Below are 25,919 nucleotides of genomic sequence, written 5' to 3' on the forward strand. Positions count from 1 at the left end.
AGCCAATGAGAACAAAGAGGAGCAAAGGCGAATCGGAGGAAAAGGGGGGGGCGGAGGAAAAGGAGCGGCATCGCTACTGGTTCCCGCGTTCGGCAGCTCTTTGTTGCCGGAACGCTCAGCCAATGGAAGGGCAGAGTGGGCGGAACGTCGCCGCAGCTTCCCGCGGTTTCTTGGCCGCAGTTTAATTCGATGGCAGGCGCCGGGTGGAGGGTGGAGTGGGGGGAGAGGGTTCCGTCCTGTGATTGGGCGGCCGGGCGTTCTGGCGCCAAGTTCGAAGCGCATATAAAGCAGCAAGCGGGCCGGCGCCTCCTTCCCACTGCCATCCGCACTCAGCGTCGCGAAGGATTCCTGCCGCCGCCGCCTCGCTCTTCGCCTCGCTCGCTTTTCTCTCTCGCCCGCCACCGGCCATGATCTCCTCCGCCCGCAGCCCGCTCTCGGCTCGCAACGAGCAGCAGCGCCTCAATTCGCGACTGCCGCCGCTGAAGGATTTGGCGCTGAAGGACAAGGAGAACACGGTGGGTTGAGAAGGGGGAACGGGGAGCCCGTCGGCGGGCTGGGGAAGAAGGGCTTAATTTCCTTCCCGCGCAGTCCAAGCGCCTTCCCTTAACTTGATTAATGCGCCCAAGGCCTTTTTGGGGGGTGGGGTGGGGGAGGGGGAGTCGATCCCCCTCGTTATCCTTATGCCCCTTAATTAGTCCTCGGAGCTGCCTTGCAGCATAAAAGTCCATGGCGAGTCGTCAAAACCGAGCCCCCCCCCACTGAACCAGAATTGTAGAGTTGGAAGGGATCCCCCCCCCGGGTCATGTAGCCCAACCCCCTACTGTGCAGGAATCTCAACTAGATCACCCCTGACAGATGGCAGAAGACTTGGAGGTCTTCTTCGTTTTGGCGCTTCCTTTACTTCCTTAAAAAGGAAAAGCGACCTCCCTCTGTTCTGCCTTCGCACGCTAAAAAGCGCGCGGTTTTAATCGGTCTTTTGTGTCCCTCTTCTTGGGGTCCTGCAGCCTCCGTCGCTCAGCGCTACCCGGGTCCTGGCGTCCAAAACGGCGCGGAAGATATTTCAAGAACCCGGCCTTGAGGCGGTGAGTCCCATCTTGGGAGGAGGAAAGGGGACTTGGTGGGGGAGGGGGAGCCATTTATGGGGGGAGGTGTTAAAATGGGGGGCGCGCGCGCTTGATCTCGGGGGTCGTTTTGTGGCGAGGAGGCTTCTGTTCCTGCCGTCATACGAGTTGAAGGGGGCGCTGCTTAGCCTCCCCGGCTGAGCATTTGGCGCCAAATGCTCGGATTATACAAAGGAGCAGGAAGCCCCGACCGCCCCCAGGAAAGGGTGGGGCGGGGGTTGAAGCATTAGCCTCTGGGTTGCTATAACCGACATTTTCTCCTAGGTGAAGTCCTCTGCCCAGCTTTCAGCTTTAAGGCTTAGATTCTCTGTCTTTCTACTTTCTTGACATTATTAATTAGGTTTAACTGCTTGCCTTCTGTGACTGTTTCTAGTGGTTCATAAACGTAAAACGAATGCGTGATTAAAGCACACAGCAAAGAAAGCAATTCTGTCAGAAGCACTTCTGTATAAAACATTCACTAAAACAAGCCCGCTGTAAAGAATAATTGAAAAGGGAATTTTAAAGGTTGGATCAAGATCAAGTTTAGGGGAAAGCATGGCTGAATGAGCTTGGCTTTAAGCATGGACAGAATGCCAGTATGGGTGGGTATGTCCTTTAGGTTCTTAAGTCTCCAAGAGAGACTCACAATGTATAAGGGCATCCAAATTACGATTATATATTGGCTGCCCAATTAATTTTCACTCTTAAGTCTAGCCTGTTTTACCTCCATCCCATCTGCTTTGCCCATTCCTTTTGTTTCTAATTTTTTGTCAAAATTCTACCTGGGTTTAAGTCAAACGTCTCTTTCCTTGTGTCTCCCTCCTTGGTAATAATCCTGCCCATACTTGTGTTATACATTTTGCCTCATAACTAAAGTTCCTGATGTAATTCAAGTTCCACTCCATAGCTCCCTTGTCATAGTTTTAATTCAGTCTTATTTCCTTAATTCATTTTTAAGCCAATTGCCTGCTTATTATTATTATTATTATTATTATTTATTTGCATGCTGCCCATCTGACTGGGTTGCCCCAGCCACTCTGGACAGCTCCCAACAGAATATTAGAAGCATGATAAAACATTAAAAACTTCCCATTTAAAACAGGGCTGCCTCCAGATATCTTCTAAAAGCCAAATAGATGTTTATTTCCTTGACATCTGACAATGGTTTTAAGCTTTCCATCACTTACCCAGCCCATGTGCTAAGTCAGCATTTTTGTGTAGAACCCTACTCCTTTTTCATTTCCAGAAAAAAGAGATTTGGTGCTTGCGTTCATGTATTCGAGGAACGGGTTGATATATTACATTTGTGACTTTAGGATGCACCCAAAGGAGTGACACAGCTGCCTTCAAACAGTGTACAAGATGAACCTCTGCTTCGGGAGAATCCCAACCGGTTCGTCATCTTTCCCATTCAGTACCATGACATTTGGCAAATGTACAAGAAAGCAGAAGCATCCTTTTGGACGGCTGAAGAGGTGAGAGGCTTGTGTTCCTTCCTTCTTTCTAGGTTTGAGTGGATGCAGGCATGATAGCAGACAGAGGTGCATTGCAGCCATATAGGCATATTTCACATTCTCCCTTAACATTGCTGCATTTTCATTGGCTGCTTTGTACATTTAGGTGGACCTCTCCAAAGATCTCCGGCACTGGGAATCCTTGAAGCCTGAAGAGAAATATTTCATTTCACACATCTTGGCGTTCTTTGCTGCAAGTGATGGCATTGTCAATGAAAATTTGGTAAGTATGCAGAATAACTTCTGGGTTCCATAGTAACTTAAAAGTACCACCTTCATGTTTCCTCCTATCCAAGCTACCGTAGATTCCGGCGTATTAGGCGACTGGGCGTATTAGACAATCCCTCAAATTGGCAGCTGCAATTTGGGGATTTGTTTTATAAGCCCAGTTGCCTAATATGCCGGGCAGCTCCGTGCCGGGAGAAAGTTTAAAGATGTGAAAGCTTTTTGAGCTTCTCAAGTCTTCATTAGGCAAATGGAATATTCAGTTCATAAATGTGTATCCCATGGCTTTTCATATTCCATGTTTCAGAACTTGAGGGTGGCATGGCTATCGGGGTGAATCTACACACAGGAAAAACCCACTATAAATAAGTCAGAAATTAGATCGTTATAACAAAACCACTATGGAAAATTGTGTTGAAAAATTCTTTGCTCTCTGGAGCCATCTGGTGTTGCACATTTATAACGCATTCAAATCATTGTTTCTTTCACTAATGTAGCTGAGTCCCAGGTTTCCTCTTGCCCAAAGAGAAAGAGTTATGAAAAGAGTATTGAAAACCCAAGTCAAACAATAGGTTTTAGTGTCCTCCTTTTTTATTTTTCAACAAGGGTACAACAATTGCCTTTCAGTAGGTCAGAATTTGGGTGATATGAGTTTTTGCTGTTTTGAAAGCTTGGGTGAAAATAGTTTCCTGCTACTCCTAATACCTCAATTAGATCTTGAAAAATCTTAAGACAAGTTAACACCCTAAATTTCCATTCCAAAAAAAGTTAAATTACCTTATATCCTATCTGGGCGCTTCTCCCCCCCCCCCCCCCCACTGTAATATTCCACTTGCAGAGATGTTTTTGAATCATGCTATCTCATTACTTGACCAATATGCTGCTGCATAATCTGGCAGCTGTCAGATATACCTTGCCATTTTGCTGGTGAAGTTTTTGTTGTTGTTGTTTTGTTGGCTTTACTTTTCCAAAAGAAGTAACATTTATAACTTAAATGGTATGTTATGTCCTCTAGGTGGAGCGATTCAGCCAAGAAGTGCAGGTCACAGAAGCTCGCTGTTTCTACGGCTTCCAGATTGCCATGGAAAACATCCATTCAGAAATGTATAGTTTACTTATTGATACTTATATCAAAGACCCCAAAGAGAGGTTAGTGCTGTTTTGAGACAAATATTTTCTTATTCTATAGTGATTTTAAAATAAATAAATGAATATGCATAAATATTTTAAATACTGAAATGCTTCAAAGTCTAGGTCATTTTTTTTTAAATTTCATGCTTTTTTAACTTACTAGCATTGTAGAAGGACACTTGATTCTCTTACAAAACGTGCAAAAAAAAGTCCTACCTATTCAACGTTCTTGTATTTTTCACTGCAATAGAGACTGAAAGAGCATGAGCTTTAGCTGTATAATTTGTCTTGATTTCTTTTAGTTAGGCTGCTTTCTCTAATTCCTGGGTTCTAATCCTTGCTAATTTCTGGTCTCTTCATTTTTCAGCCTAAGGGAGGGTGGGATTCAAATCTCTCATTACAACAAATTGTACTCTTAGCTGTGTTATTGTATCATTTTAGGGAATTTCTGTTCAATGCAGTTGAAACCTTGCCTTGTGTTAAAAAGAAAGCCGATTGGGCCATGCGCTGGATTGGGGACAAACAGGCAGCATACGGTGAGTGTTGCACTTGGTTCTGCTTTTTGGCACATCTGTCCTTTTTCCAGCATTTGACAAGTCTCATCACCCAAATCAACAACGGGCTCTTCTCCCAACAGGAGAACGAGTTGTAGCCTTTGCTGCGGTGGAAGGCATATTCTTCTCTGGCTCTTTTGCATCTATATTTTGGCTGAAGAAAAGAGGGTTGATGCCTGGGCTCACTTTCTCTAATGAACTGATCAGCAGAGACGAGGTAAGGCTTCGCACTTCCCATTTAGCTAATCAAACTATTTTGTTCCTGCTCTGTCAGATGCTTAAAAGGCATAACACAAAAGGAAAAGGGATTGGGAGGGAGGAGGAAAACGAAAGCAAATGTGGCAACTAGTTATTAGTTTAAGAATTCTTAAATGTTTTCTGTATGGCAGGCAGAGAGGGAAGAAAGCTCCCTGCAGCTGCTCCTTCTTTGGCTGATGGACAGAACCGGGGGAGGGGGGGGTTCTCCCCCTTGCTAGGGTGTTCTTCCTGGGAGTCTTTCCAGTAGCCCTTGGACCCCTGGTATGGCAAAAGCTGGGATGTTAACCCTTCAACTCTATAGCCCCAGGGCACTGTTTACCTGTTCTTTCTGGAACCCCCCTCCCCAGGAAATTCATTTAAATGTTTCACAGTATCTAATTATTATTGATGACTTGAGCACATAACTTCCACCTAAAGGTTAATTCTGCTAGATGGAGGAATGTTTGAGAGGAAAGCTCATTGGGAATGAAAATGAATTGAATTTGCATTGCTGGCAGCCATGGAAAACTGAAGATCGCCCAAAGTATTGTTCATATGGAACCTATGCAGAAATCTTATTACTTGTTACAGCCACTCTACTGTTTCAGGCTTTTCAGGTTTGCTGATGATACAGAGGAAAACTGCATCCCCACCCCCACCCCCCAGCAGTTCTCTGAAATATCCCAATTATTTTTTTTCCCAGGGCTTGCACTGCGATTTTGCTTGCCTAATGTTCAAGCACTTGGTACACAAACCATCTGAGGAGAGAGTGAAAGAGATCATCACTAATGCTGTCAGGATAGAACAGGTAATTGGCAAGTCTTTCTGGTGGTGGCAAAAAGTGCCTGCAGAAAAAGGGTATGGAAAGCTTAAAAGTTAGCAGGGCGTTAAATTGTCTAGATGGTGTAGGATTTGCATACTTACATACTTGTTCACTTAAATGCAGGAATTCTTGACGGAAGCACTGCCTGTAAAGCTAATTGGCATGAATTGCACTTTAATGAAGCAGTATATTGAATTCGTAGCAGACAGACTGATACTGGAACTAGGTTTTAACAAGGTAAGTTCTGTGCTCTTTGCCTCTTAAGGGATGAACATTAAGCAACTGCTCTCTGGCTCGTTAGTGGAAATTTGTGATTAGGAAACAGACTAATTCAGAGGTGCAGTTTATTCAATTTATATTCTGCCAAAATGCACTCAAGGTGAACATGCATTATAATGCTTTTTTGTACATAAGTCGTTTTGATTATCATTTTCAAGGGATGTTCCCTTTTACATATAACTGAACCTTCCATCTGTGACTTGTGGATTTCATGTTCTTAATGCTAAATCTGCTGGGTTCTTTTTGCAGTGACTCACTGTTATGCTTGCATAGTCTTGCTTAATTTTTCTAGAGGCCCTTGGTCTATTGATTCTTTTTATATTTACAATGCAAGGGTTTATACTGGTAGAGAGGGTGTCCCTAAATGGTTAAGGCATAAATTTGCACTTGTTGAATCAAACAAAAACAAAACTCCACTTGGTCCAGAACTTCTTGCAGTGATTCCAGTAATCTGCAGGTCATAGGTGATCCACAAGACATTAGCCAGTTAAGCAATGGTGGACGATGGTCTTGCCTTGCTCTGCTCAGTAATTAATAGGCAGGTTATACATGAACATGTACCATTCAGGGTAAAGGGACCCCTGACCATTAGGTCCAGTCGTGACCGACGGGTTGCAGCGCTCATCTCACTTTACTGGCCGAGGGAGCCGGCGTACAGCTTTCAGGTCATGTGGCCAGCATGACTAAGCCGCTTCTGGCAAACCAGAGCAGCGCATGGAAACGCTGTTTACCTTCCCGCCAGAGCAGTACCTATTTATCTACTTGCACTTTGATGTGCTTTCAAGGTGGGTGGGCAGGAGCAGGGACCGAGCAACGGGAGTTCACCCCGTCGCGGGGATTCGAACCGCCGACCTTCTGATCGGCAAGTCCTAGGCTCTGTGCCACCTGCGGCACAGCACCACCCGCATCCCTTACCATTCAGGGTAAGATACAGGCAAATAAAAAATGGATACTTCCGTCAGGGAAAGCAGGAGAGAGAGAGCAGATGGGTCTCAAGAAATTTAATTTTATAGAACTGGAATTCAGGTGGGAGACTTACAGATACAAGCTGTGGGATCTAAAGATAGTACGGAATGAATAGAAACCAGGATGCTATGGACCAGGAGAAAAGAGGTGTAAAAGTACTGTATTTACTTGAGTCAAATGCACCATCAAACCAATGCACACCTCAATTTTCAGAACCTTGAAACAAACAAACAAAAAAGTATTTGCTGGCGAATGTAAATGTGCCATCAAGTCTAATGCGCACCTCAATTTTTGCAACGTAATTTGGCCAAAAAAAGATGAGCATTAGGTTCAAGTAAATATGGTAGGTTGTTTGGGACTAGATGTTAACAAGGTTACTTGTATGATGTTCAGCATTGCCTGTCAGATTGTGTATCCTAGATAAGACCCATAAGCTGTCAATTTTATTTGTCTTCAGATATTCCAAGCTGAGAATCCATTTGACTTCATGGAGAATATCTCACTGGAGGGTAAAACTAACTTCTTTGAAAAGCGTGTGGGAGAATATCAGAGGATGGGGGTGATGTCGAAACCTACAGACAACTCTTTCACTCTGGATGCAGACTTCTAAATTGAACCCAAGACTGTTTTGGGGTTTGCTTGAAATAGCTAGCAGTCTGTCCAGTTGTCCTCAAAATCCTTGCTCTTATAATGTGTGGTGGTACTTTAGAAAAGTTTGGGAATTTTGTTTGTTTCTGGTGCTGATAAATGTATTTGTACAATACATGGGTCGCTTGATTATCAGAAATATCGGTGCTTGCTAGTCTGTTCCGTTATCTGGTCATAGGTCACCAGTAGTTCCTCCACAGAAAAGCAAGTTATACGGGGTGCTGTATAGAAAATGGCAGTTTCATGGCCTCTTATGGGCTGTAGACAAGCTGCAGAAGCTACATAACCACATTGCCTCTTAGCAGGTTTTAAGTCTTTATTTACTATTTTAATAATTTGTACATAAATATGGCACTTTAATAATAAAGGTCTGTCCTACAATTCCTTGAAAAGGCTGTGGTAACATGGGAGTTTAGAATGAACTCTTTTTAGACTGCTTTTCATCTACATTTCTCTGATTTATTTGCATGTAAATTAAATACCCGAAGTGCTGAAATGAAAATCTCTTGGATGTGTATGGCTTCCGATAAAAGTAGACTTTGTATAGAAGTAAAAACTTGAATAAAGCTCCAGTTTTCAAACTACTGGATCAAATGCTGTTGAGTTGCCTTCTGAATGTGCACCTTTTTCTCTCTTCCACTCCCAGCTTTCCTTGCTGGCCTTTTAAAACCTGCTTGGTTGAGCCACAATTGCTTCTAGCCTTGTTCTGAATGACCAGTGTTTTGGGATATAACTAAAGGGCTACACTTCCTTACCATTTGTGTGTGTGTGTGTGTGTGTGTGTGAGGTATTTCTGGCAATGACCTGGATGTGTGTGAATGGCTGAATATGAACATATGAATATGAAAAGGCGGGGGGAAGAGTGGGCAGATAAGTAAATGGAGTTTGCTTTATTGAAGGGGAAAAGCTTTATTATACAGACTTATGCAGGTTGCTTCACAACATAAAGCCATCGAAGTGGTGTACAAGTCTAAAAGCGATGAAACACTAAAAACCTTATGAATCCAGTGAAATAAAAACAAACCATCTGTATGCACTAAGAACGGAACAATACAGTGGTACCTTGGGTTACATACGCTTCAGGTTACAGACTCTGCTAACCCAGAAATAGTGCTTCAGGTTAAGAACTTTGCTTCAGCATGAGAACAGAAATCTTGCTCCGGCGGCGTGGCAGCAGCAGGAGGCCCCATTAGCTACAGTGGTGCTTCAGGTTAAGAACAGATTCAGGTTAAGTACGGACCTCCGGAACGAATTAAGTACTTAACCCGAGGTACCACTGTATCCTCATATAAAGCTGATATTCCATAAATGTCTGGGTTATACCTCGGGGGAAGCCTTCCTAAACAACAAAAAATGACTTCAGTAGGTGTTTCAGATATTGTGGGAGGAGTAATACATTGGGCACAAAATGAAGACTGCCAATAAACTCCATGTGCTCTGCATGTATGTAGGGTCTCTGCACTAGTCTGATGGAGAGTAGCTATGGGGAGGAGCTTGCCCGTACTGTCACCAGGTGAGTGGGTCCTATGTGCATCAATCACTGCTGTTCACAGTGACTGCAGAAATACATGTTTAGCTGTAAGCCAGCTGGTTTTTCTACATGCTAATGTTAAGCCTTAACTCCTGAAAATGTGGGAAGAAGTATCACAAGATGGGAGAGATGTCAAAACCTACAGACAGGTCTTTGTCAGCCCGTTGACAAACATCTCTGCAACTTGGGAGATGAGAGCTTCTTAACGCATTTTCCTCAAACCGTAAGCATATAAATATTGTGAATAAAAAGTGCTCTTTATTATAAACTGCTGGCTTAATGGAACTCTTGCCACAAGTAGCAGCCAATGGAATACCAAAGGGGGCATTCGTATATTAGATTTCAGTGTGCCAGCACGGCCAATGGCCAGAGATTATGGGTGTGGCAGCCAACAACAACTGAAGTGCCATCGTCTTCCTATCCCTGGGTTAGATTATGGCCACCATAGTTGCACAGAATTGGGTATTCTAAATTTGCATGGCTACAAACAGAGGACACTGCCTACTGTCACTTTCTCTGAATCTAGAGCTAGGTCTTGCCATGCATCCTGCCAAGGCTAAAGCGAACTGGCTCTGATTTTAATTTAAAGCGGCAATCCAAATGCACTGAATTGGAAGCCCCTCTTATAACCAGAAGGGAATACTTTGGATTGTGACATTAAGCTGCCTTGTGTACATTCGAATGTTCTTTATGATTTACAAGTCCCATTGGAGTAAATTCTACTCTATCAATTAGACTCCTTGATATTTCTCCTTGCTATTTCTCTGCCCTTCAAAGTATTGGTAAGCCTGGGTGTCCTTTTACAGTGGTACCTCGGGTTACAGACGCTTCAGGTTACAGACTCCGCTAACCCAGAAAATACCGGTAGTACCTCGGGTTAAGAACTTTGCTTCAGGATGAGAACAGAAATGCAGCAGCGGCAGCAGGAGGCCCCATTAGCTAGAGTGGTGCTTCAGGTTAAGAACAGACCTCCAGAACGAATTAAGTTCTTAACCCGAGGTACCACTATACTTCCTAGGATCAGAATCAGTTCATTTTATTCTCCACATATTCATAATCATGGCTTGACTAAATGTCCTTGCAGTCTTTGCCAATTACTGGCTCTCATCTTCTATTGCATGTTGTACACGGTATAACTTTGTGCCAGAAGCAAAGAGGGCTTTTCATTTATTGAAAATCCTTAGAAGGTAGAGAAAATGCCAGCGAGATGGTTTTGGTATTAAGGTTTCTCTAGTGTTATGAGCTACTGTTGCCAGTCTGAAAGGGGGCAATTATGTCTTAACAGCAGGAACTACACTGAGGTGCTTGTTAGATACCCCCAGAGAAACAATACCTTTGGGGAAATTTTATTTAATCCTCTTAATCTCTTCTGGAGTAGCAGGCATGTAGCTGAGAACAAAGGAAGGTTCAGAAGTTTGTAGGTTTCTACATAAAGCATGCAGCCTGAACTATACCAGTTGCCTAAACTGGGCATCAAAAATGGAAACTTGTAACCAAATATATGGCCAAAATCTGACTGGCGCTCAGTTTTTTTCCTCGTAAATGCAAGTAGTTCCTGACCTTGCACACATATCTGGGTCCATGGGGCGAAACTTAGCTGGCAATTATTTTACATATTGCAGTGATTCCCCGTTGCTGTCGCTGAATGAGGCTGAGTGTGTGCTGCTGGCTTAACATTTCCTGATATGAGCTGTGTTCCTAGCAGGGAGACCAGATAAGATGGGAAAAGCAGAAGAGGGTCTACTTGCTGTTGAAGGACAAGCTTCATCTGCTGAAACATTGTCCCTCTTCTACAAAGTTATTGAAGTCAGTTATACTTTGCATCCAGTCTACCTAGCTAAGCTGAGCAGCACTATGGATGACACAGGCTGTTGGTAGGGAAGTAGTTCCTAGCCAGCCTTCCTCAGCCAGTAGACTTCTGGAACACGAGAGTGGGGGGCTAGGGCCGCCCCATAGCCTGGTGGAGGACCTACACAAACCTGGTGATGGTTGTCACCCTTGTTCCCATAGGACATCTACAGAGGTGGTCTGTGTATAAAGGAGAACGAGTGAGGCTTGAGAGAATCAGCTTCTAATTCACCACCAATATATTGAAAGCCACAAACTACATAGAAGATTAAACACTGGTTCAAAGGAATTCAGATTCAGTTCTTTATCAAGCCTTCAACTCCAGTTCTACAAATACTCCAGGCTTAAGAAGCTGATTGTACTGTAATAATACATCCTCTTAGCTCAGTTATGGCTAACATCTGGCTCCCCACATGTTGCTGGACTCAAAACTCTTGGTCATGGTGGCTTGGGCTGATTGGATTATCAAACTACAGTGGTACCTCGGGTTAAGAATTTACGTAATTTGTTCTGGCGGTCTGTTCTAAACTTGAAACAGTTCTTAACCTGAAGCACCACTTTAGCTAATGGGGCCCTCCCGCTGCTACCGCGCTGCTACTGCACAATTTCTGTTCTCATCCTGAAGCAAAGTTCTTAACCCGAGGTAATATTTCTGGGTTAGTGGAGTCTATAACCTGAAGCGTATATAACCCAAGGTACCACTGTATATCTCTCAACCACATCAGTAGGCAAGGCCTGATGAAGAATCTTACCCAAGTTTTTTTTTAAGGCTTGGGGTTATTTTTGTTGCCCATTCTTCCCGCATAGGGAGGGGTACATAAATGTGTAACTGTAGTATATTAAATTTGCCAACCAAGAGAGGATTCCTCCATGTAGGTGGCTGAGGAAATGCAATGCCAAAGATACCATCTAGAGTAGCCACTCTCAGAAATGTGCAATTTCTAAGAGATGGGTTTATGTTTGATCCCCCCCCACAACAATCAGATGGCAAAGAGTCAAATGGCAGAAATCTCCATTATGATACCCAGCAGACCTCTACTAAAAGGGGGGAAAGAACCGCGGCACATTGTGTGCATCAAGGAAAACCACAGGTTTATCTGAAATCTTAACAATTTCCCTGTTTGATTTGCACAGGGAAAAGCTTTCCTTCCTTATGCTGCTGCCGCAGCTGCTATAATCAGTGTAGACTTGTGTCAGAATTCCATTTGCACTAAATCACAGCTATGGGTACCTTTCCAAAACAGTAATGTTGTATAGCAGGTCACTGAGATTCTTTTTCGTGTACTAGTGGAGCTGGCAAGCATTGAAGCACCTGCCTAACAATATTTTTTTAAAAAATATAATCTTTATATAAATGCTTTCCCTTGTCAAAATGAAAACTTCTTGCATGATGCGTAGGCAAGTCGTGTTCCATTTCTAGGGTAGGTTTTTAATCTTTACACATTTTGTATCTGATTTAGATATGCATTAGATCAGGCTTCCTCTAACTTGGCCCTCCAGATGTTTTTGGCCTACAACTCCCATGATCCCTAGTTAGCAGGACCAGTGGTCAGGGATGATGGGAACTGTAGTATGGAGGGCCGGGTCTGAGGAAGTCTGCATTAGATTGACCTAGCTGTTCCAAACGCTGCATGGACTCCGCTATACAGCTGCAAATGAAACATTTTAAGTGTGTTGCAAAGTGCAATATACAAGTGTGACATTAGATGGCGACAGTGAGCTATGGCAACTTCAATGTATTTTTCAAAAAATATATATTTTTTTAAGCATTTTAACAAGTGTGTAGATACCATCCATGTATCTCCACAGTGATAGATTCTGTATAACTGTATATAGTACAGGCAAGATTCCTTCTATGCCAGCAGAGCATTGCCTAAGGCTATGTTTGCCATGGTACTACCTGTAAAAATGCATTGCGTTGGATCCAGACTTAGCCATGCAACAAATGAGGCGCAAACATGAGTAACCCAAGTCCCATTGATTTCAATGGGCCTACTCTAAGCAAATGGGCAAAGCAATCCTAGTTCTCTGCTGCCCCTGCTGGGGCTTTTTGGACTGGGTGGAGGTGGTCCCTTGGCCCACCTCTTCCAGCTAAACCTGCCCCCCAGCACCTCTGCAACCGGAGTAAAGCAAGTCTCACTTTGTAGGTGTGGCTTTCCCCTGCGCAGACAGTAGGAATACCCTTCATGGCATGCCCACCAAGAGTAGACACCGACATACAAACATTTACCAGTACAGTTGTACCTCGGAAGTCGAATGGAATCCGTTCCATTTGTTTGACTTCCAAAACATTCGTAAACCGAAGCGCGGCTTCCGATTGGCTGCAGGAAACTCTGTCGGATGTTCAGGTTCCAAAGAATGTTCGCAAGCTGGAACACTCAACTTCCAGGTTTGCGGCGTTCGGGAGCCAAAACGTCCGAATAGCAAGCCGTTTGGGGTCCAAGGTACGACTGTACAAACCAAACCTTGGCAATGCAATCATTTTAATACCAGCCACTTCTCTCAATCAGGAAAGCTTACAACCAGACTACCTGCTTAACTCTTCCCTCATGTTACATCACTTTTTTTTTTTGGTAGTGTCGCACCTGACGTGAGGGAGCGTTTCCACCCCCATCGTCCAGCTACAAGGGCCTTCTGGCGGTTCCCTCACTGAGAGAAGTGAGGTTACAGGGAACCAGGCAGAGGGCCTTCTCGGTAGTGGCGCCCATCCTGTGGGCACACCCTCCTGTCAGATGTCAAGGAAATAAACAACTATCTGACACCTGAATGCCTCTTGTGTTGACCTCAAAAGGCTTGCTGGTCTGGAAGCAGCATATTAATGTCAAGATCCCTGCCTAATTGGTAGCAGCTGTAGCGTTGAGTCCATGTGTTTCACGTGCTTTGATGTGTAGCTGAAGGGGGAGGTAATGGTTAATACCAGCCACCTGTGTTCCCTTGTGATGTAGCCTGCCTGGCCCTATAAAGCTTGTATGTATCTTTAGTTAGGTGTGAACAAGCTTTCTTCTTGCTGTGGAGTCTGTCTCATGGAATATTGTGAGCAGGAGTGAGCCAGGAGCCATTGGACCTTTGCTGTAAGTTTGTACCCTTCTTTAATAAATTGTTAAAGGTTTGGGAGGCTTTCTTTGGAGTTCCTGTGTATCCAAACTCTTGTGAGCTCTCCTCTGGTTCTGCAGCATGTTTCACCTGCATATGGAAGGGTGTTTTTGTTTTTAATTTATTTTTATTGGTTTACAAAAGTGCATACTTTGTCACAGATTTATAGAAACCGTCCCAGTTTTTTACTTGATTCTGGAATGTCCCGCTTTTCCTTAGGATGTCGCTATTTGCATCAGATAAATGATGGAGGGTATGGATTTATGCGAGCCCTGAGCTAAGGAGAGAAGTAACGATACAACCTTTAGAAGACACCCTGTATAGGGAAGTGTTTTCTTAATGTTCAATTTTTTACTATATTTTTATATACGTTGGAAGCTGCCTAGCACGGTTGAGGCTACCCAGTCAGATGGGTGGGATATAAATGATAAAATTATCGTTATCATTGTTATTACTATGGAGCAGATGTCCCTATTTTCATCAGAGAAATGTTGGAGGGTGTGGATAAAGTAGCATGAGCTATCTTATAATCTTGCAATGTGTTGTGTTGCAGAGGCTGCTGGGTTATTAGAAAGAATGTATTCTACACATTTAGAAAACAATGCCTATTTCCTTTGACAAAGGAGTAGGTGATCCTCCTGCTGAGGGAATGCATTTCTGGTTTCCACCCCCAGTGCTCATAATCTTGAATTATATACATAGTTGTCTGTGTTTTTTAAAGATGAATGTTGAATGGAAGACATGTTTTACAGTGCTACTGGCAGAGCACCTTGAAATCTGAAACCTCAAACGGCTTTAGTCTACCATGTATAGTGCAGGTTAGCTTCAGGGTCTCTGTTTTTAATTCATTCAACACACGCCATTACGTAGAATTGCAGGTCTTGAATTAAGATGTGTGGTGCAAGCATTTGTCACCAGAGGGCAGCATGGTGATCCTGATTATTTCTTTTACTCTGTTTGGGGAGTTATGCTTATGGTGATGTACTATATTTGTGTGCGTGTAGATATAGACATTTATAAATCATTTAATGCTTTTAAAAAATCTAACCGTATATGCATGTTCTCGTATTTGTGTGAATGTGCTCCTAGTAAAATTTACTTAAAGCTTTTAATAGCACAACTCCTCCCTCCCCCTGCTATGTTTTTTAAAAACCCCAAATGATAAGCTCATATCGTGTTAAGTTGTGGGTGAACATATCAGAGGACACAGCGATTCTTCAAACAGCTCTTGTTTATTCACAGGCCAGAACAGAACTGAACTGAAAGGTTCAGCCAGCCTGCTTATATAGAGCTCCACTACAACACAACAGTAGCAACTTTCTGTAGCTATGCAATCACTAAACGTCACTTTCAATCCCTTATTTGCATATGTGGACCTGAGTGAAAACTATCTACAATACCCCCTGCTGGCCCAGGGTGAGAACTTCAACACATAACATATAGTTTGTTTGTGTAAACAATGACACCAAACTTTAGTAACCCCCACCCTCCCTGGAAAGCAGGAAGCAACAGAGAGAAAGAGATACCAGGAAATGGAAGCGCCTCCCTGTCTTGCTTTTGAGGTCGATTTTGTCCTTTCCTATCTTTCCCAGAGCAGAGGGGCCACCCTGTGGTTGGACAACCACTGAGCTCAAAAGGATCTGCCTTTATGGCTTGCAGATATTCATGGGCAAAATGTGCAGCAACAAGCAAGCAAATGAAATAATATTTTATGCAGTCTTTTTTTTTTTTTAAGGGAAGCAATCCTTTTGGACAGGGTACCAGAGCCTGTCTGCAGTATAATTTTAATATCCTGTGTTGAATAATGATAGGCCATCTCTTGCAGTGCTGTATAATTGCATTCTAACACAAATACTGGGCCGCATTATACGACAGCCAGGATGAGGTCAAATTGAAACAGACTAAATTTTTAATGCTACAACTGGAATGAGATTTTGAGATTTACAAAAAAGTAAGCGTATTCTGAAAGTATTTCCATAAATCACATTTAAAACACAACACCACACAACACACACACACACACACACACACACACACACACACACCTACTTAAAGAGGTTTTGAAGCTGGTTATAAGCAGCAATTTCGGACATAATCCTATACTCAATATCTACTGACTGAGGGCCTTTTAGCAGAAGTGGGACAGTGGATCATATTGGAGGACCGGTTTGAGAAATGGCCAACCCTCTACGGGTCACTTTCATAGAATTGTAGATTTGGAAGGGACCACAAGGGTCATTTAGTTCAACCCCCTGCAATGCAGGAATCATGCTCACAGCCATCCCTGTGTGGGCTCGAACCACCAACCTTCTAGTTAACAGCAGACACAATGAACCACTGTGCCACTGTGGCCATCGTTTCCCTCTCCTGCACCTGATGTTATATGTCGGGATGGATGAGTGAATGCACCCAAACCACATAGTGGATCAAATGGGGAGATCTAGTGGACCTAGGTTGGCCTCCTACTGCAGGCCTATAAGATTAAGTAGGGACCCTGCTATGCCAGGGGAATACAAGATAGGCTACTTGTGAAAAATATGCCAGTGGAATATTATGTCGGCAGGGTTGTTCTGCCAGCAGAACAGCCGAAATGGGATGGAGATATGGGCAGATTATGGGGGAACAGTACACATTGATCCACCCTAAGAGAGAGACTTGTGTTAATCATGAAATGGGTCAGGTGAGTATTCCAGGCAGAATATGCTGATCACTGAAAAGGGGCGAACCCTATTCCCAGCAAAAAATGGGGAAAGCCAGGTCTGTGCACACTTGCATGTGAAGGAGCAACAGGTACACACAGGTTCCCCCTTGTGAGCTTTTAAATAAAATATCTGATGTGGATAAGAGCCTGGCTGGCTGGCTGGCTGGCTGGTGGGCACTAGAGTCCAAAAACATCTGAAGGACCATAAGTTTATGGTCCATCTGATTTATACGCTATGTGTTTCCTGAGTGGTCTGTAATAACAGTTTAAAGAACTTCTACATGCAAGAATATACAGGGCAGTTGAGTCCATTGTTCCAGGCAAATTGAAACAACAGTCTACTAGTCGCTTTTTGTCTTTCCATTAAATAATACTATTTATCCACAGAACAACCTTGTTATAATTGGCAATTCACATGAGGGACAATTAGTATTGACGTTGGGCCAATATAGAGTGTAAAACTAATAACAGCTACAGCGAAAGAGAGGTGTTGAACTTCACGGCCTATCTGGAAGCTGTGCCCTTGTAACTTGAAAATGCTTTCTTTGCAATTCCAGCTGTGTTTGGGTTCGTTGTTTACACAGCAATCCAAAAAAGAAAAAGAAAAGAAAAGGCTATTGTGTCTTGTCTTCTGCTGTTTATATGTGAACGTGCTACGAGCTGTGTTAATGGTAAATTAAAACATTCACGTGAAGTGTACTTCCAGTAACTTCAGCCCATTAGATCTTGTTCTGCCCCTCTAGGGCAGCAGCAAACTTGTCTCTGCCCTCTTTTATATGGCAGCCATTCTGCCATATCTGATGAGTTCTGTTGTGTTTTTTTGCTCCCTGCCTCTGAATTCATTCAACACAAATGGGATCTAGCTTAAATCCAGAGCTAGAATAATACAGCCTACAATGAAGAACCCTCTTCCGCACTTAAATATTTCTAGCACACTTCCTTCATGTGCATGGAAAGTATGCACAGTCATAATCTAAAGGTCCTTGAATTCAGAACTCCTGACTCCTACAAGTCCAATAGGGACTGTGCTGAAGTCTATGTACACCAAAGACTGGCTGAAGCAGTGAAGATTGCCAATTCCAAAAAGCAACTGCAAGAACCCTATAGGGTGTGGGACCAGGGTACCTTAAAATATAGCATCACCCCATCTATGCCTTCCTGAAGAGGTCATGCCATCAGGAGGTCTATTCCACACCATAGAGGAAACAAGCCTTTAGGTGGCTCCTAGCCTTTGGAACTCTTTCCTGTAGCATATCAGGCAGGTGATGCCTCTATCTTCCTTTTTTTCAGGAAGCCTTTTGTGTGGAGATATTTATGCAATAACAGCGTGGCGAGGTAGCAGTGCTCACCTAGCTGCCCAACAGCTGCTACCTTGGAAGAAAAGTAGGGAAATGGCAAGACTTTCCTGCCGCTTCACGCCCCCCAATAACCAGCAGCAACACAGCTGTCACTGAGGCCCAGTGAACGCAGCCGGTCCACCATGTTGTCCTCTGCTGTCTTTAACCCCATCGGCATCTGTACCAGATTTGAAATTGTTCTGATATATGGAACAACTTTTGCTTTTGCTGATCCTCCCCCGCAAAAAGCTCAACAACTCTGGTCAATCCAATCCCAATGGGTAGATCACTGCCAATTTTTTTTATAGTGGGAGTAGTCTATTGGAAGTTGGATGTGCCTGATATATGGAATGCAATGGAACAACAATAACAACAACAAACCTTACATTAGCTCATTGCCTTTCACTTCTTTCAATGCCTGTTCAACATCACTGAAGATGGGTGAGCTTTTTTTCTTCCCTGACCAAATTCCACTCTGGCTTTGAGCAGTCTGCCAGGTTACTGGCCACACAGCTTAAAACAGAGCCATAGGAAAAAGGTAAAAGGACGCCAATGGTTTCTCCAGATGCTGGCTTATAGAATCATAGTTGGCGGGGCTTTGCAGGAAATGGAACTAGGAACGTGTTCAACAGGTAGATGTCCAGTTGCTGTTTGAAGACCACTTAATTATTATTGTAGAATTATAAGACTACAGTATAATCTTAGAAGGGGTGTGGCTGTGTTGTGACTATCACAAGGGGACCCTGCACGTCTGAATTTGCCACTGTGTCGCTGCTAATCTCCCTCCAAGGAAATTGGGATGAATGCTCAATAAACAGGGTGTCTGGAAGTGCCCTAATTCTCTTATTAAACAATGATTAAATAATAAATAAATAAGGTGATGGACTACTAAATTGAAACAGTAGAGCTTAATAATGTGATAGTGCCTTCCCCTTCATGGAGCGTGGAGAACAAAGAGAGTCCATTCAACCATACAGCTGACTCAGAGCCGTCACCCACTGTTGCTCCTGGCTTTTGTCCCCTGGAAGCACAGATCTGAGCAAATGAAGGCTTAAAGCACAATAAAAAAATTGCATTATTGTGTCAAGAGCATTTAACTGCTTGGAGAAGCTATGTGCCCATCTTGTTTTGACGTGCGCTAAATGATGGCAGATATTCCAGCGGGACAAAAGCCTGATTAGGAAGTAAGATGCAAATGAGTAATTAACAGGAGCTTGTCAATATCTGCTCCTTATACAGTTCTGCACATGGGACAACAAATGGAAATTATCCTTACGCACATATTCAAAGTGATGTTGCTTTCTCTTGCTTGAGGAATAATCAGACCATAGCAACTCACATTTCAATTACTTTTATGAGATGCTTTACTACCCCATATTAGAGACACTCTAGAAGTTTTGATGAGACTGGGGGTGCTTCTGCACTGGTGGAATTAATGTGGAATAGCTATGTTTTATTTACTCTGCTTTTATGGGATATCTGGAGCCACCCTCTCGTTTTGAATAGAGTTGAATAGAGAAAACGCCACCCTCTCGTTTTCTCTATTCAACTTCCATTTCATTTTCAGAGCTCAGAAAATATGCATTCCCCCCCCCCCCCACAACTAAATGGAATAGCTGCACAGTTTCTCCGTGGTGTAAATGGATGCTATTCTGGTCATTAATGGCTCATATTGGAGCCATTTCTTTATTTCTGGTTTGTCAGCTCTGTCATTTTAACCATTCCCTTTCCAAATATCATTGATTTGATATCCATTTTTTCTTCTCCCTAGCTGTAAATTGCAGTGCACAGGGTGGGGAGGGATTTATGAGGGGATATTTTCTCACCCAATGAAAATTAGTGCACACGTCAACATTTAGAACTGGGGAATGGGGCCCTGTCCACTTGGTTAGAGTATTTGATGTCTGGTAGCAGAGCTGCTATTTCACTTCCAGCATAAAGCAGAACAGCAAGGATTGGGTACAGCTAAATTGCCAAATGGAGCACTCCATGTTTTCAAATTAATTTAGCTACTGTTAGTCTCTCCGCATTCCCACTTTCCCCCTTCTCACTGGAACATGGGTGGCAGATCTTGGGCTTTAAAAATCCAATGGCGCCCTGCACGACACCAAAATTTCCCCATCTTCCATTGTTTGTTATTGTTGCAGTGCCTCCTCCGGCACCCTCTCAGTGCCCAGCGTGGGCAAACAGGTCACACTCCCCTAAATCCGCCTCTGGGAAGTACAGAGAAAACCTGAACTTGTTCAAATTTTTGTATGTATGTGGGACAGATCTGAAAATCTGCCTCTGATTTTGAGTTCTTGGAGCCTTTGAAGATTTCACCCTAATCTAATAAGATTACAGATCTTGATACCATCCAGATGTTGTAGACTACAACTCCCATCACCCATGACCTTTGTGCTGATTAGGGCAGATGGGAGTTGTAGTCCAAAACCTATGGAAGGTACCAGGTTGAGAGGAGGGTTGATTTTAGATGTCCAGTTTCCTGGCATCTTTAACTAGTCGAACATTTATTCTGTGTTAATGTTACCTTTTTTAAAAAAAGGCAATCCCTTTATTAAAAAAATCTTAGAATACTGCTAGGCTGGGGAAAAGAGGAAGCAGCCGTTGTGACTGCCACAAGCATGAGTCTTGGATCAACTACAGGAAAAAGGGGGGCAGATTTGTAATTGATAAAAGGTTCAGTCAAACAGCACAGGTAACCTCTGATGGCAATGTAAACTATATAGCTCCTTAGTTCAAATGTCTAAGAAAGTTCATAATCTGACCAGGAATGGTTAAATGTAGATCCACCATGCAAACTCTGTATGCAGGTTGGGAATACCTTTGTGAAAACTGCAGCAAGTGTACAGGTTGAAAGATAAGGACAAGATATATATCTCAATATGTTTTATTTTACTGTCATGTTTCTTGTGTTTCTGTATAGAAAACTATGATACCTCTGTGGGTGGACATTTTGGGTTCACATGAGACTCATTTTTTAATAATGTTTCTTGATGCACACTGGTGGTTCTCTTGTAATACAAAGTTTGAGAATTGCTGGCTTAGTTGTTCAACTGATTGACTGATGAAAACTTGCAGCTCTGCTTACTACTACGTAAGTTATCCACCAAATCGGCTTTTCTCTAGAAGCCCATCAAAACAATTAAGCAGCGTCTGAAGCATCACTTATCCATCCAACAGGAGAATACAATAAGCAAAGATGAAGAGATTTTGAGTTTTAGGTCATCATCTGTCAATATATATTAATAAAATTCACAGAGAGGACATGACCTCAATTGAACAGCCTCTGAAATGATGCATGCTGCTAAGGTTTTGCAATGTGAACAAATCAAGCAGTTCAGACTAAGCCCAAACAACATCAGCTGGGAAATAAATAAATATAAAATCACCAGCAAGTGAAACCAGAATTGGATTTGAACTTGGAGACAGCAGCCTGATCTTTATTGATCATCTACTCATTTTTAATTCCATTACTCACAAGGGAGACTAGGGATCTAAATTTATGAGGTATTTATAGAATCCTATTCCTCCATCTCCAGACAGTCTCCCTTTCTTAAAAAAAAACAAAAGCCAGTCTCTTATTTTTAATTTGGGTGGCTGAGTTGATAGTTTCTTTGGAAAGTCTCACATGAGTTAAACTTTGAGAATATATGCCAAATATGTGAATCTTTACTGCAAATTATTGAAATATCTGCTATGCAGGAGAGTAGTAATATTAATCATGTTCTTCCTCAATAAAAGCATCCAAATGTCACAGACTATTATCTTTGTGTGAATGTTTTTTAATGCAGTTAATATTCCTACATAAATTTGTTCAGTGGGCAGAGGTCAGGAATTTCACTGAATACCAAATCTAGGCATTTAATAAAGCTGAAGGAAAGAGCTTAGCGGCAAGAATTTTCTCTGCCCAGCATCTACGGGGTTCTCATGGAAAAATATTATATTCCCACCATTCAGTCGCAAATGTCTTCACTGATTGATTTAAGACTAAAATTGGCATTTCACAGCCTGCTCTGATAGCTCCATTCTTGCTTCCTACCATTTTATCCTTTAATCCTGTCACAACAACTTCTCAAGGAGGCAGACTGATAGGTTCCTCCCTCCCCCTTAGAATAAATGCTTATGGGGGGGGGGGGAGAGCTTTCTCAAAGGGATCACTTTCTCAAGACAACAGTTCCCGGTATGGTGGCAAAAATACGCCTTAGTCCAGACCAAAGCAACTACCTAAGGTAGCAAGTGTTGGGAAGCAGTTGGGGTGTGCAACTAGCTCCTCCTCCTGTAGCCCCTGGCTGTACTGTTGGAGAACAAATCTGTATTTGCCCTTTCCACAGGGTCTGTATTCTGTAACTAGTCCTCTGGTGTGGCTGAGGACACTACACGGTTGCCAGTATAGTCGTACCTCAGAAGTCGAACAGAATCCGTTCCAGAAGTCCGTTCGACTTCCAGAATGTTTGGAAACCAAGGCCCGGCTTCCGATTGGTTGCAGGAACCTCCTGCAACCAATCTGAGGCCACAGAACCCGCAACAGACATTCAGGTTCCAAAAGAATGATTGCAAACTGGAACAGTCATTTCTGGGTTTGCGGTGTTCAGGAGCCAAAATGTTCACAAGGCATTTGACTTCCGAAGTACGAATGTACTGAAGTAAGATTCAGCTGCCAGACTAGTTGGTTTCTATAAGTGGAATGCACCATCTTGTCCTTTGTCTCAGCCACCCAATGGCTTTATTATACCTTTCCTAATCCCCTCCCTACCCCCCCATACAATTTGAAATCTTTGAAAATGGTTTAGGTTTGCTGAACGATCTGTTTCCCTTACTATAGAACTGGGAAATGTAGTTTTGTGGGTGGGTTGAGGGTTCTTTATTGCATCTTTTCCCAACTTTGGGTCCCCAGATGTTCTAGGACTACAATTCCCATCAACCCCAGCCAGCATGGCTCAATGGTCAGGGATGATGGGAATTGTAGTCAAACAACATCTGGGGGCTGAAGGTTGGGCAAGGCTGCTCTATTGGACCTCTTGCCTTTTTCCGAAAACTCTATCTAGAATACTACCCTCAGATGTCTGACTTGTTGCTGCAGGTAAAGGGTTTTGTTTTACCTGGGTGCTTCCAGACTGTTGCTACTTTAGAGTGGGGTTCAGCCGGCAAACCCCACCCCAGCGACCCCATGGACTTTTTGCGATAAGGAAAGTGATTGTGGAATATATGCTTGACACAATGTCATATAACCCTCCTGCAGGTGAATCAAAATGGATGCTCAATACAGAGCTGGCATTGTCTAACCTTCCCACAAAACTTTGTGCAAACAAATCAGGCCTGATTGCTCAATAAACATGTTATATGGAATTGATATGTCTTGTTCGCTACCAAAGCCCACACTGTGAAAATGTGAACAAAATGGAATATTTTATGCATATTTTGTGTATATAAGAACAGCTGCATTTATAAGGGTTTATACAACATTAGTATAAATGTGCTGGAGAGCCAGATGAGACTTTTCCATTGATTTCTAGTGGGTTACTAGTTGTGTAATTTCCAGCGGGTTACTAGTAGTTAATGAGATCTCAGCTGACGATTTCAGATTCCTCCCCCCCCTGTAAAAACAACACCACCCTCATAAATCTGCATAACACTATACTGTAGAAGGAAAGTTTGCTTAAAAATATATTGTACTAATATCCGGGAATAGGGGAGGATAATCTTGAATGATCTTGCAGAGTATGTACTACGAGTGGGAAAGGAAACAATTGTTATGAATTATGCAAATTTCAAAAAAGCACCCCAGGACAGGATTCTCTAAGAAAAACAAAATAGTGGGCTCTAAGTCGTCTGATCTAAAATCTTGCCAAAACAAAACACCCAATTTTGGGGTGGGTAAAATGGCCGAGAAACAGTTGTTATTAATTTGGTTCAGACCTAGATGAAATCCATGAGCCAAAGGCACTTTCTATTTCTATATTTTTAAACCTCATGTACACCAAATGGCATATATTTGCTCATTCAGAGACCATCTTCTTGCCTGTGAGTCCTGCAAGACCTTCTCATTTCTTCGCAGACTTTTCCAACCTAGCCTGGGAGGGCTGGGGCCTGACTGACTCCAGCTACAAGGGCTGAGGCTCCTAAGCAGGCCAGATATCATCTTGGCTGCTCCCTTGCTTGCAGGATGTTTCAACCTGGTCTGGAAGGGCAGGGCCATGACTGACTCCAGCTGCAAAAGCTGAGGCGGCTGAACATACCATTGGGATGAGGTATTGTTTAGGGTTTTTTGCGGGGGGCAGGGGTTCTGTTGCTGTTATTATTGCCCTGTTTACAAAGCTTTAAATTGTTTTAACTGCATTTTAACTTGTGTTTTTAAACTTGGGCTTTTTGCTGATGTTTTAAAAAATTAAGGGACATAGATATGTTCCTGGGAAGAGAGGAGCTGGGGAGAGCAGGGATGACCCCAAGGGGAGAGCTGGTGTGCAGGTGAGGCAGGCCAGGTAAGGGACACACGGCGCATACACCAGCCCCTCCTCAAAACTTGTTTGCAAAGCATTTTGACGATAAGATTGTTTGCATCCACAAGGAACTCCACTCAGCTGTTACAGCACTAGACTGTTCAGCGGTCAGATTTCCCCACTTGCCATTTTTGCAGACTTTCTGATGAACTGACAATTTTCTGACTTATAGTACATTAGTTGACAGGTTTTGTTCTATCAGAACACTGTTCTTGGACATTAGCAGTTCTTTAAATTCCTGGTTCGCTTTCAGAACCCGAAATCTGAAGCTGGTGTAGGGAGGAATGACGTATTCAATGCAATTCCATGATGTATGAAATGCAATCTAGATCTTCCCACGTTACCATGGCAACGTGGGGCTTAATGACTGGGGGAGCCATTTTTCAGGCATTTCTGTGCCACCCTAGCAATACGGAGACTGGGCCCTAAGAGAGTAGTTAATATATATTGTTACAAAATGCTGCCGTATTGGCTTGGAAATGTCCATTGTCCTAGGCCAGGGGTCTGCAACCCGTGGCTCCGCAGCCGCATGTGGCTCTTTTACACCTTTGCCGCGGCTCCGGGGCGGATACTAGCGAGGGGAGGAGGCGCATTGTGCGTCCCGACACTCCGCACTGTGGCGGGTGCTGTACTGGCTGTGACGCCGCATGGGGGCAGTGCGTGCGTTAGTCATGCACCGTCCTGACGTCACCTGCCCGCCCGCTCGCTACATTTTAAGGGGCATGTACGCTGGTCACTGCATTGAAAGGGGGCATGTACGCTGGTCACTGTTTTGAAGGGAAGTGAAGAACACACACACACACAAAAAGGTAACTTGTTAATTTAACGTTTATTTCTATGAGGAGGAGTAATTCTGAGGGGTCAAACAAAGAAATAATAAAAAAGTGACAAAAAAGTTATTTTTATAATGACGAGTTTTGCTGCTCCCAGTTTTTTTTTTCTTCGGATACGGGTCCACGTGGTTCTTTTTGTCTTAAAAGTTGCAGACCCCTGTACTAGGCAGTATTTGCAGAGGCTTTGCCTAGGGGGAAGCCACTAAGAGTTCAGATCAAATCCCTGGTGGAGTTAAAACTTAGAGCACCAATTCTCGATTTGGTTGCAGGAATGAGAGTTGCTTCTTGAAGGGGGACTGGATTCCCTGTGATGCTTTGTGTAATTCCTGAACAGACACAGAAGGAGCCATGGGGGAAGGCAGGCCCCAACCTGTCACTTGGAAATTGAGCCTTTTCTAGCATAGCTAGGCTGCTGCAGCATTTTAGGCTTCTTCTCAGCTGGCTGAGATGCTCAATTCATGAGTTAATATGGTGGTGTGGTTAGAGTGCATCATGCTAAGGCTAAAGCCAGACTTGGGCCTTAAATCCTCATTCAGCCATGAAGCATACTTCATCAACTCACTATCTTTCAGTTTGGGCCTGCTGTAAAGGTAAAA

The 25,919-nt window shown here is 43.3% G+C and overlaps 1 protein-coding gene and 1 long non-coding RNA gene across 2 annotated transcripts in view; both read left to right on the forward strand.

Annotated features, from left to right (window-relative positions):
- The first annotated feature begins 231 nt into the window (after positions 1–231).
- Positions 232–8,074, forward strand: RRM2 (ribonucleotide reductase regulatory subunit M2). The gene is made up of 10 exons (XM_083730659.1): positions 232–515; positions 1,005–1,082; positions 2,420–2,578; positions 2,724–2,840; positions 3,858–3,991; positions 4,415–4,509; positions 4,611–4,744; positions 5,468–5,572; positions 5,711–5,824; positions 7,290–8,074. Exons 1-10 carry the CDS (start codon positions 408–410, stop codon positions 7,440–7,442), a joined length of 1,197 nt encoding a protein of 398 aa, XP_083586785.1. The 5' UTR covers positions 232–407; the 3' UTR covers positions 7,443–8,074.
- Positions 8,075–24,055: 15,981 nt separating this feature from the next.
- The window catches only part of LOC310840805, a 134,217-nt gene continuing 132,353 nt past the window's right edge, over positions 24,056–25,919 (forward strand). Inside the window, exon 1 of the long non-coding RNA XR_014562154.1 lies at positions 24,056–24,241. This is a non-coding gene — a long non-coding RNA (uncharacterized lncRNA). The remainder of the gene's footprint in view (positions 24,242–25,919) is intronic.

This window comes from Podarcis gaigeae (assembly GCF_964106915.1).
Source record: "Podarcis gaigeae genome assembly, chromosome: 3".
Lineage (NCBI taxonomy): Eukaryota > Metazoa > Chordata > Lepidosauria > Squamata > Lacertidae > Podarcis > Podarcis gaigeae.

What these genes read in the sequence shown, in the direction of transcription:
- RRM2 (XM_083730659.1), top strand. Translation starts at nt 408, where the DNA reads ATGATCTCCTCCGCCCGCAGCCCGCTCTCGGCTCGCAACGAGCAGCAG. An exon ending in TGAAGGACAAGGAGAACACG is followed by an intron (nt 516 to 1,004) that starts GTGGGTTGAGAA and finishes GGGGTCCTGCAG; the next exon opens with CCTCCGTCGCTCAGCGCTAC. An exon ending in AAGAACCCGGCCTTGAGGCG is followed by an intron (nt 1,083 to 2,419) that starts GTGAGTCCCATC and finishes TTGTGACTTTAG; the next exon opens with GATGCACCCAAAGGAGTGAC.